Below are 11,765 nucleotides of genomic sequence, written 5' to 3' on the forward strand. Positions count from 1 at the left end.
ACCTGTTACAACAAAATATTGAAAAAAGAATCCCCTTTATACATCATTTTTAACAGGGAAAATATTTTATCCTGGAGGTGGGGAGTAAAAACGTCTCATTCTACGGAGGGATGGTATAAATTTACCATCGGTGTGGTGTCTTACGATATTGCCACAGAGATAGGCTGCATTTTTAAAGTTTTGAAATAGAGGATTAAGTCTTCGCATTTGCTTAAGGGGCAGATGAAATTAAATCAAGGATAACAGGTTCCTTACTTTTATATTACAAACTGTAGTGGGTCAAAATTACGCCTAAATAAACTTGTTTTAATTTGAAGTCTCTAGGGAATTCCCTGGCAGTCCAGTGGTTAGGACTCCAAGCTTCCACTGCAGGGGGGGCATGGGTTCTACCCCTGGTTGGGGAACAAAGATCCCACAAGCCACGTAGTGTGGCAAAAAAAAAAAAAATTGAAGCCTCTATACCTACATTATAGTAAGTGAAGAAAGCCAAGAAGTTTTCTATTTTTGGTCAAAGATGTGGCTGTCACATTTTAAGAACTACTGTAAGATCAAAAAGTGCACAGCATCCCCTACCAGTTCCCTGCCCCCTCAAAAGAGGAATTACCGTGTATCTATGAAGAAGCCCTTTGCTTTAGCACACTCTCGGAGTTCAGAAAAAAACTCCTGGTGTGGAGGAGGGTGCCGGCGCAGCAAGGCCTGGCGAGGGAAGCTCTCGTAGATCTTCTTGGCTACCCAGTGGTTGGCCAGGATCATGCATTCAGCCACCATCTCATGGACTTCCAGGGGCTGCTTGGGGATGAGGTCGTGAATGTTCTTCTTCTCATCGAGCTGGATGCGAACCTCTACCCCTTCCAGCCCCAGGGCTCCGCATCGGTCTCGTTTGGCTCGGATGTGGCGGGCTATGTCCGTCAACTTTCCGATTGCCCACAGTAACTCCTCTAGCTTGGCTTGTCGGCTCTTCTCATCCATGTCCCTGAATTCTGGAATATCATCAACAATGTCGACGTTTCCGTCCAGTAATTCTTGGGCTGCTTCATAAAATAGTTTGTATGCTGATCGAATAATGGTTCTGCCATACCATACTTTCTTAATGTCATAGGAGGTTTTATCCAATTCCCACATGATGCTTACAGCATACCTACAAAACCAGTCACACTCACATCATTATTTAATTCTTCCATTTTTGAAATAAACAGAACTAGACCCTAAATGTAATTTAAAAAAATGACATTGCTACAGGGCTCTGGTCTGATGTTTCAATCCAACACTCCACTGCTAAATCAAAAGGTACTTAAAATTAAAACAAGGTTAGATTAGGTTCTGGGGAGCTCTGAGCAAATCTGAAATAAGTTCACGTGGAATGTTACAAACCTGACTTTATGGTTCTCCATTTTCCTTAGAACAGCATAGCACTGATAGAGTTAAGTCTCCTGGGCTCGCTAGCAAAGAAGAGCAAAGCCTTTCGAATGCTACCGGATGACAGTGAACTAGGATATCAGCCTTGATGGTAGGTTCATTAGTAAAAAGTTCACTTAGTAAAGAATCACTTTACCACCAAATCACGCTAATATTTGCAACTCACATAAAAAACACTGGGCTAACTTCTTAATGTATAAAGAGCTCTTGGATATCAATTATTAATAGATCAAGAAAGCAAAAGAAAAAGGGGCAAGAAACATGAAATAGTTCACAGAAAAGGATATACAAATGACTGTTAGGCATACAAAAAATGTTTGACTTTACTCATAGTAGAAAACTGCAAATCAAAACCACTCTAAGATACCATTTTTATTTTTCAAATTGGCAAAGACACAAAAAACCACAACATTGTGCTGGCAAGGCTGTGGGGAAACTAGCATTCTCATACATTGACGGAGAGAATATAATTGGTATAACCTCTGTGGAAGGCGATTTGGTTATTATCTATTTAAACACAAATGCATATACCCGTTGACACAGAAATTCCACTTCTAGGACTTTATCTTCCAGAGATACTGTACTTTTAAAAATGTGAAATGAGTTATATTCCAAGTAATTCAGTACAGTTTTGTTTATAATAGCAAAAGTTTGGAAACAATCTAAATTTCCACAGATAACTGTTATTAATATGGAATGATTTCCATATTAATGATCTCCAAGATACATTGTTAATTTTTAAAAAAAGCAAGGTCTGAACAGTGTATATATATATATATATATATATATATACACACACACACACACACACATACATACATACATATGGTCACCATTTGTATAACAAAGAAAGACCACATGTCCATAGGTATGCATGTGTGTGTGTGTGTTTATTTTTGAAATAATAGAAAATAGATATTGGTCTTTGTCCCTAGCTCTTGACACAGTGCTTCTGAAACCCTTGTAATTTCCTGGGAGGTAGGAGTGTCTTTTGTTCTAAGGAGGAGACTCTGGGTGGGCTCCTGGATGAGGGCTGGTCACTGGAAAGACCAAAGCCATGATTAGAAGCTTTCAGCCCTGCCCCTCATTCTCCTGAAAGGGAGAAGGGCTGAAAATGGAGTTACTGATCGATCGTGCCAACGTGATGAAGCCTCCATAAAATCCCCAAAGCGTGAGGTTCGGAGAGCTTCTGGATTGGTGAACACATGGAGGTGCTGGGGAGAGTGGCATCCTTGGGCCTGGAAGCTCTGTGTCCTTCCCACATACCTTGCTCTACACATCTCTTCCATCTGGATGTTCATCTGTATCCTTTATCATATACTTTTATAATAAACCAGTAAATGTAGGTAAACTGTTTTCCTGAGTTCTGAGAGCTGCTCTAGCAAATTAATTGAACTTGAGGAGGGGGTCTGGGAACCTCTGATTTATAGTCGGTTGGTCAGAAGTACAGGTAAGAATGTGGACTTGCAACTGGCATCTGAAGTCTAAAGAGGGGGTCATGGGAACCTCTAATCTACAGCTGGTCGTTCAGAAGCATGCTGACAATCTGGGCTTGTGATGGTGTCTGAAGTTGAGGGGTGGGGACAGTCCTGTGGGACTGAGTCCTTTACCCTGTGGAACTTGATGCCGTCTCTGGGCAGACAGTATCAGAACTGAATTAAATTGTAAGACACCCAGCTGGGGTTGCAGAGAACTGCTTGGTGTAGAGAAACACCTCTACACGTTTGGTGACCAGAAGTGTCAGATGTGACGTGTTCCCTGTAAAGGCAAAGGAGACTCACAGGAAAGAAAGACGTAGCGGGGAAGAGCTGGATTTTTCCCTACATAGGAAGGTGGAAAACTGAGGGTTTTTTTTGTTACAGTATTATGTCTAGGAAAATACAGAAGAAATCGGTAACTGAGGGAAAGTGGCAGGTGGGAGCCTTTCACTAAACATCTTTTCGAACGTATGAATTTTGGGCTACATGGTTTTATTATCTATTCAAAGACAGACATAAACTTTACAACAAAAAAACAAAAAACTCCCTAAGATCATGATCCTCATTGCAAAACAGCCTCAACCAGGGAACACATATGTACAAAGGTATATACATTTGTTCCTAGACTTTGACTTTAAAAAGCCAGCAAGAGGGAGAAGCAGCCTCACAGCTGGACAGAAAGAAGAGAGAAAGAGGAGCGGAAGGGAAGGGAAGGTGAGAGAAACAAATCTGCCCCCAAATAAATGGTGCAGCAGGGTGTAGAGGATGTAGGGGGAAAGCAGGGGTGGGGAGGCGGGCAGGAGAGTATATCAGAAAGAAGACGAGGAAGAGGCCACAAGCGAGAGTCACTAGTCACCACAGAAGGGGCAAGACAAGCTCTGATGATAAAAGTAATGAACAAACTCACCTGTCAACGCCTCCCAGGAGGGAGCACACATCAGCGCTGAGGATGGAGGGCAGCATGTCATAGCGACGGTCCGCTAAGTAATAAGTGGTGGCCCTGTGAATGACACACATGCAGGCACATGACCTTCAGCAGCAAGAAGCAGGACTGCTGACGGTACGGGCTGCAGTGAGGAAAATGGCCGAAAGTTCAGCACAAACTGCCCAAGGCTGTTGCTTTTTCATCAAGTGCAGCAGACTGGGTAATACAGCTATTCCCATGTTCCCACTTTTCTAAGTGATACCGCTTTGGGCTGAATATTCTTCCACTGATATAAAAGAGAAAGAAAAAGTGGTACGAATCTTAGTTGTACAAGAAAAATTAGAGTGTAATGATCCAGTATTTATATAAAATAGGATATTACTACAAGAAAAATGTAACCCATTTCAATTCAGAAGGAAACAACACATGAAAAGATTGTTAAAAAAGGAAAGGTAAATTGATCAAGGTACTACTTTTCTAAAGGAAAAGGGGAAGTGGACCTCAATTTTTTTTTTTTTTTCCTGGAAGAGATCTTCAGAATTGTTCCCAACTGTGAAATCTTTGTTTTAAAAATCTGAAACTAGCAGTTACAAAATACATTACAGTCACACATAATCGCAGTGCTGATTTCAAACAGCGTTACCTTGTTCTAGCTTCAATGTCAATATAAGAATGCGATGTCACAAAGTGCGTCACGTCTGCGATGTGGACCCCGAGCTCTAGGTTGCCGTTATCCAAGGCTCTGACTGAGAGGGTGTCGTCCACATCTTCACAACCTCTGGGGTCAATGCTGAATACCAGATGGGTTTTCCTAAGGTCTTTACGTTCTCGTTCCTCTTCGGAACTCACCTTCCAGGGATTTTCGGCTGTGTTTACTGGCATCTCACACATCTGTACAAGGAGAGTCCCCAGATTCAGAAATTCATGCACCAGAAATTTCCTATAAAAATCCACTCTCTACCATTCTCAATGTGACCTCATGGAAACCCCATTCATTACCCATTACCTTATGCAATTAACCTATGTTTGCTTTTTTTGAGCAATAATTATTTATTAGGTGCCTCCAATGTGTCAGGAGCTGTGCTAGGCTCTGGAAATATGGGAGTCAATAGGAAAGACACAATCCCCATGCCCCTGAAGGCGCTACGGTCGGACAGGAAATGTCCCAGGGTGTTTACAGCCTCTTCAGTCGTGGAGGCTGGAGAATGAATGGGTGGCTTATAAAGAGTACAATATCCACCCCATTTTCAAATCCATTTGAGCTTTTAATTCAAGTCAAGCCCGGATAAAAACCAACATGTCCCAAATATTAAAAGCATATTCCTTTTTGAAGCAGGATCAATCTCGAGCATTTTCTCTGCATTGTTACCTGTTCAAGCCATCAATTTGCAGTTAAGTAGGCTAAAAGGGAAGAATTCTAGTCCTGTGAAGTCTAATCCACGCTTTATTTTGCTCTAACATTTTCACTAAGCTGTCAAAACAAGTCAACAAATAATTTCCAGATACTAACGGTAAACATAAAAACTTAAGAATGTAAAATATTCTAAAGTATTTTACTATTGTAGCCACCACTCTGTCAAAAATTATAATGAAAATAAGATACCCATATGCTCTTTTTTTTAAAACATCTTTATTGGAGTATAATTGCTTTACAATGGTGTGTTAGTTTCTGCTTTATAACAAAGTGAATCAGCTATACATATACATACATCCCCATATCTCCTCCCTCTTGCATCTCCCTCCCACCCTCCCTATCCCACCCCTCTAGGTGGTCACAAAGCACCGAGCTGATCTCCCTGTGCTATGCGGCTGCTTCCCACTAGCTATCTATTTTACATTTGGTAGTGTATATATGTCCATGCCACTCTCTCACTTCGTTCTAGCTTACCCTTCCCCCTTCCGGTGTCCTCAAGTCCATTCTCTATGTCTGCATCTTTATTCCTGTCCTGCCCCTAGGTTCTTCAGAACCTTTTTTTTTTTTTTTTTTTTAGATTACACATATATGTGTTAGCATACGGTATTTGTTTTTCTCTTTCTGACTTACTTCACTCTGCATAACATACTCTAGGTCCATCCACCTCACTACAAATAACTCAATTTCGTTTCTTTTATGGCTGAATAATATTCCATTGTAGATATGTGCCACATCTTCTTTATCCATTCATCTGTCAATGGACACTTAGGTTGCTTCCCTGTCCTGGCTATTGTACATAGAGCTGCAATGAACATTGTGGTACATGACTCTTTCTTTTTTTTTTTTTTGCGGTACGCGGGCCTCTCAGTGTTGTGGCCTCTCCCGTTGCGGAGCACAGGCTCCGGACGCGCAGGCTCAGCAGCCATGCCGCTCCGCGGCATGTGGGATCCTCCCAGACCGGGGCACGAACCCGCATGCCCTGCACCGGCAGGCGGACTCTCAACCACTGCGCCACCAGGGAAGCCCCTATTTTTAGTTTTTTGAGGACCCTCCATACCGTTCTCCATAGTGGCTGTATCAATTTACATTCCCACCAACAGTGCAAGAGGGTTCCCTTTTCTCCACACCCTCTCCAGCATTTATTGTTTGTAGATTTTTTGAGGATGGCCATTCTGACTGGTGTGAGGTGATACCTCATTGTAGTTTTGATTTGCATTTCTCTAATGACTAGTGATGTTGAGCATACTTTCATGTGTTTGTTGGCAATCTGTATATCTTCTTTGGAGAACTGTCTAGGTCTTCTGCCCATTTTTGGATTGGGTTGTTTTTTTGATATTGAGCTGCATGAGCCGCTTGTATATTTTGGAGATGAATCCTTTGTCAGTTGCTTCATTTGCTACCCATACGCTCTTTTTTTAAAAAAATAAATTTACCTTATTTATTTATTTATTTATTTTTGGCTGCATTGGGTCTTCGTTGCTGTGCATGGGCTTTCTCTAGTTGCAGTGAGTGGGGGCTACTCTTCGTTGCGGTGTGCATGTTTCTCATTGCAGTGGCTTCTCTTGCTGCGGAGCACAGGCTCCAGGCTCACGGGCTTCAGTAGTTGTGGCACACTGGCTCAGTAGTTGTGGCTCGCGGGCTCTGGAGCGCAGGCTCAGTAGTTGCAGTGCACGGGCTTAGTTGCTCCGTGCCATGTGGGATCTTCCCGGACCAGGGTTCGAACCCTTGTCCCCTGCATTGTCAGGCGTATTCTTAACCACTGCGCCACCAGGGAAGTCCTTGCTACCCATATGCTCTTGATGGCAGTGCAAACTGGCCCAATTTTTCTGAGGAACAATCTGCCAATTCATAGCAAAAGCTATTTAGATTTTTTATGCCCTTTGACTTGGTGATCTCACTTTAAAGATTACATTCCAGAAGAAAATGATCAAAAAAGAAAAGTAATATTTATGAAATGTTTGAAGTGGCACCTTTTATAATACTGGAAAATGAAAGAGCCCAAACGCTCAGCAATTGAGGAATGCTTAAGCAAACTAGAGTACATCACTAGAGAGTAATTGCCACCACTATTAAAAATAAGTAGGCTATGTCAATACAGAGAAATGATTCTTAAGTGAAAGAAGCAGAAAATAGACTGTGCACACTGTGAGTATAGCTATGCAAGAATAATAAACAAGATTTACGAGGATTTTAAAAGATCATAAAGTGATAAAAATAGCTGACGTTTTATGTTCACGGAATTTTTGTTTTCTGTAGAGGTTACAAAAACAGTTTCATAATGAGCATGATTTTTTGACCCATGGGTCAGAGATGTACGGAACCCAAGAAGCTGCTCCCTGCAGCTTTCTGCAGGCCTCTGGTTGAATGATTATGACAGGGACCAGAGCCCAGTTGGGTCTGTAACCAGGTACCCGTGTAGTACCACGGGGGATGGACGTATACTGACTGTAAGACACTGACATACCATTTGTAAGCACAGTAGGAAAACGTAAAAATTTGAGAGCTGTGAGGCTGCAGGAAACTAACTCTGCACTGGAAGCTGACTTCAATCTGGTTCAAACACAGAATAAAGAGTGAGATTTTTCCATTATCTGTGGTTTTAGACAGTGGGTTGTTACATAGTACAAAGATTTTTCTTAATGACAAAACAGACAACAACAAAAGCAAAAAAAAAAAAAAGAAAAGTAGAAAAAGTCTTTTATCAGAACAAAGGACTGGCGGAAGTCTGACCTGAGCTTCTGAGAAGGGGACAACTGAAATGCTGTTCTCCACCAGGATGGTTGCAATTTCCCCTTCCAGGTCTCCGATTCTTCCTAAAACACGCACAAAATGTCCACTTGGATACATGGATGTCGACTCCCAGGAATCAATGCGCACAACCACCCGGAAGTCCTGAACAAAGAGGGGGAAACATGAGCCCAGCGCCAGGAGTCGAATGGGTCAATTAGCAGCACCAAACAAACGCGCGATAAACAGCATCAAGCTCCAAAGAGAGTGGCCAGTTTGCAAATAGCGGTTTTTCTTTCTTTTCTTTTTCTTTTTTTTTTTTTTTTGCGGTACGCGGGCCTCTCACTGTTGTGGCCTCTCCCATTGCGGAGCACAGGCTCCAGACGCGCAGGCTCAGCGGCCATGGCTCACGGGCCCAGCCGCTCCGCGGCATGTGGGATCTTCCCGGACCGGGGCACGAACCCGTGGCCCCCGCATCGGCAGGCGGACTCTCAACCACTGTGCCACCAGGGAAGCCCCTTTTCTATTCTTTTATTGGGTTCTTCCTGTTTTACTAAATTGCCAGATGGTAGGTAAATGCTTAGTGCAATGCTTTGAAGGGAGGCATTACCTCTCCACACCAAATAAGTGGGAGTGAGAGTGTAGCCTGAGACAGAAAGCCAACTGTGACACATTTGAGTTAACGTTTGTGACACAAGGGAAAAACCCAATTATGCATAGTCCAAATTAAATTTCAAAACAAAAAATCTCAATGTTTTTGTGTGGGGGAGTTACTTTCTAATTTCTTTAAAGTTACTTTCTAATTTCTTAAGACATCTTTTGGTGGAGAAGAAGGTTATCCGTATGAACTGAACCCCAATGCTTCCGGATTCCAGCAAACCACAGACATGGAAAGCAATTGTTACAACTGGCCTCAGAGAGCCTGCGTGAGGCTTTGGGGATGGAAAGGTACACAACGACCAGATTACTGGCTGGGGACATCCTACTTCAGTGTCTCACTTACAAACTGCAAAACATCGGGCAAATCAAATTGGGCGATGCCTACACCCTTCGCCACAGTAAAGGTTAATTTCTAACTTTCTTGTTTATGTCTTCTCTCCAGGGCTCTTATTCCTTTAAGGATAATCGATTCTGTGAAGTACCACTATATCATCCCTACAGGGCAGAGCCATCGTATTTCTATATCGGTTGCTGAAAGAAAGCTTGTTAGTGTTGGCAAAGTGTATCTATTGAAAAGTTTCTGTGTTGGACAGCTGGATAATGGATGTTCTCTCTAGCTGTGCTACACAGCTCTTTCTAGGACGGTTTCTCTCTGGCCTTCATTTTTTAACCAAGGACTACTTAACAGATGGTTCTATATATTTAGAATTTTTAGAAAACAGGATCTCAGAACACCAGATGCCATCACTAATTTATCCCTTCCTATGCAAAGGAGTTAACAGTTCCTGGTACTGCTCAAAAGCTGGCAAAGACAAGAGGCAAAGAGTAAAGGTACCTGGAGGGCTTCTGCTTGCTGAGTGCTAATTCGGATTTTGGGAATTCTGTAATCCCAAGGTGTAACTAGGATTTTCCGAGCATTTTTGCCCTGCGATTGGACCTCTTCTTTGGATGGAAATGTCACCACATAATCCCGCCAGTTCTTCTGAAGGATACCCACCACTCTGCCTTTGGGAAAACAAAACAAAATAAAGCCTTAACTGGTAAGATGTCACCTATCTGGACTCTGACCAGTTCAGCAGTGAGAAAGAAAACAGGAAATGCAACATCCCATTTTTTTAAGCACATCCACACAAGTTGAGAGATGCTTAAACATTTGCCTTCCTTCTATTTTATTATTAAATGGATAATTTTTTTAAGATAGATAATTTTTTAAATTAACATTGTCAGTGTGCCCCTTCTTTTGTGGGGCCTGGTGTGACATTTATTTATTTTTAAAATAAATTTATTTATTTTTGGCTGCGTTCGTTGCTGCATGCGGGCTTCCTCTAGTTGCAGCCAGCGGGGGCTACTCTTCATTGTGGTGCACAGGCTTCTCACTGCAGTGGCTTCTCTTGTTGCAGAGCACAGGCTCTAGGCACGTGGGCTTCAGTAGTTGTGGCACTCAGGCTCGGTAGTTGTGGCTTGCGGGCTCTGGAGGGCAGGCTCAGTAGTTGTGGCGCACAGGCTTAGATGCTCCATGGCATATGGTATCTTCCTGGACCAGGGCTCGAACCTGTGTCCCCTGCACTGGCAGGCGGATTCTTAACCACTGTGCCACCAGGGAAGCCCCCGCTAAGAGGGTTTTCATTTTAAGATCAGACATACTATATAGCATATTTGGGTGCTGATGAGAATAAAATAAACCAGAGAGGGGAAACTGACAATGTAGGAAAAGAGATGATATCATATATTAATAATTGCAGTATTTCTGGACTAAGGAAAAATAAACCTTCCACATGGACGAGCAGGCAACTTTACAGCTGGCTCACCTGTGGGCATGGGCTCACTCGGGGACTCGCCGTCATTCTCACCCAGGGCGGTGGTTCTTCCTTTCCATTCATTTTTAGGGAGCAGTTCGACAACTACCACGTCCCCGTGAATAGAGCGGTTTCGAGCCTTCGTCCCGTGGATTAGGATGTCACTGACTAGACCTGTTTTGGGGGGCAGTACAGAGAAACCCCATAACGTCAAGGGGGAGGCCACACCAGTGAGGTCTTTCAAACATAATACGTTCGAGATCTAATCAGCATTCCTGCAAATAAAAGCTCCCTCCTTTCAAAGGTGAAGTTAAACCGAAGTCAAACTTTTGTTCCGCAGGTTAGGAAGGAAGAAACACTGCTGCTATGCCATGCTGTATAATGCACTTTCATAAGGCCACTCTCAACCATCTTTTAAGGTAGGTTCCCTGCATGAGGCAATGTAAGCCCACACTGGGACTCTCTCCCATAACTTCAGGGGCCATTGCGGCCAGGGAGCGGTCAGCGGGCTGCTGAACTATGGACACTGCAGAACTGACAGGGAGAAGTCTGATGAGCAGAAGCCCGGGGTAAGCCACTGCTTCTCATTCTCCTCAACCTCGCCAGGTGCCCCTGACTATCTATCAGGGTTACTTTCACCCTGTCATTGCAGAACTAACAATACACTCTATTATGATAAAACTTATTTACACATTTTTTTCATTGATGTTACTTTTTATACAATTCCAATGAGGCAATACGGCTCAGTGAGGCAGTACAGGGCAAAATCTTAAAGTCACAGCCTGCCTGCCTCAGCCTCAGGTGTAGCCCCGCCGCGTACCAGGTGAGTGATCCTCGTAAAGTCACTTTGCTTCTCTGTATTTTAGTTTCTTCACGTGTAAAAGGTGGTAAACAATAATAATACCTACTTGAAGTGCTTACAACAGTATCTGATGTATAATAAGCACTCAGTAAAATATTAGCTATTACCATGTTTTAGAGTTATTACCATAAAATCAGGAATTATAGACAAAAAGCTGGGGAGGAAAAAAAACCAACCCATGATCCCACACAGCCAGTGTAGGTAGGGATATTTGACATGGCACACGTGATGTGACAATTTCAACTTTGCTTTCTTCAATGTGTAATATCAGAATAAAAAAGTGGTACGGAAATTTATGTAAGGTTTACACTGAACCTGAATCTTTACTGCTGGCTCCTTGAAGTCGAACAAAAGCTTCTATTTGTGCTCTGTGTTTGTTGACGTTCAGAGTTCCCTAAAATCAAAATAAAAATCATTTAATGTGAAAAATTTCTGCTTGCTTTACCCTCAAAAAAGTACAGTTAAAAATTTTAATGAAAATATCCCC

At 42.6% G+C, this 11,765-nt stretch overlaps 1 protein-coding gene across 1 annotated transcript in view; it reads right to left on the bottom strand.

Annotated features, from left to right (window-relative positions):
* The window catches only part of DIS3L (DIS3 like exosome 3'-5' exoribonuclease), a 34,315-nt gene that overhangs the window by 4,306 nt on the left and 18,244 nt on the right, over positions 1-11,765 (bottom strand). The window contains 7 exon segments of the mRNA XM_060005733.1: positions 605-1,138; positions 3,802-3,894; positions 4,463-4,710; positions 7,964-8,125; positions 9,456-9,625; positions 10,429-10,590; positions 11,594-11,672. Coding sequence (XP_059861716.1) covers positions 605-1,138; positions 3,802-3,894; positions 4,463-4,710; positions 7,964-8,125; positions 9,456-9,625; positions 10,429-10,590; positions 11,594-11,672 — 1,448 coding nt within the window.

Source organism: Delphinus delphis, chromosome 2 (genome assembly GCF_949987515.2).
Source record: "Delphinus delphis chromosome 2, mDelDel1.2, whole genome shotgun sequence".
Classification (NCBI taxonomy): Eukaryota; Metazoa; Chordata; class Mammalia; order Artiodactyla; family Delphinidae; genus Delphinus; species Delphinus delphis.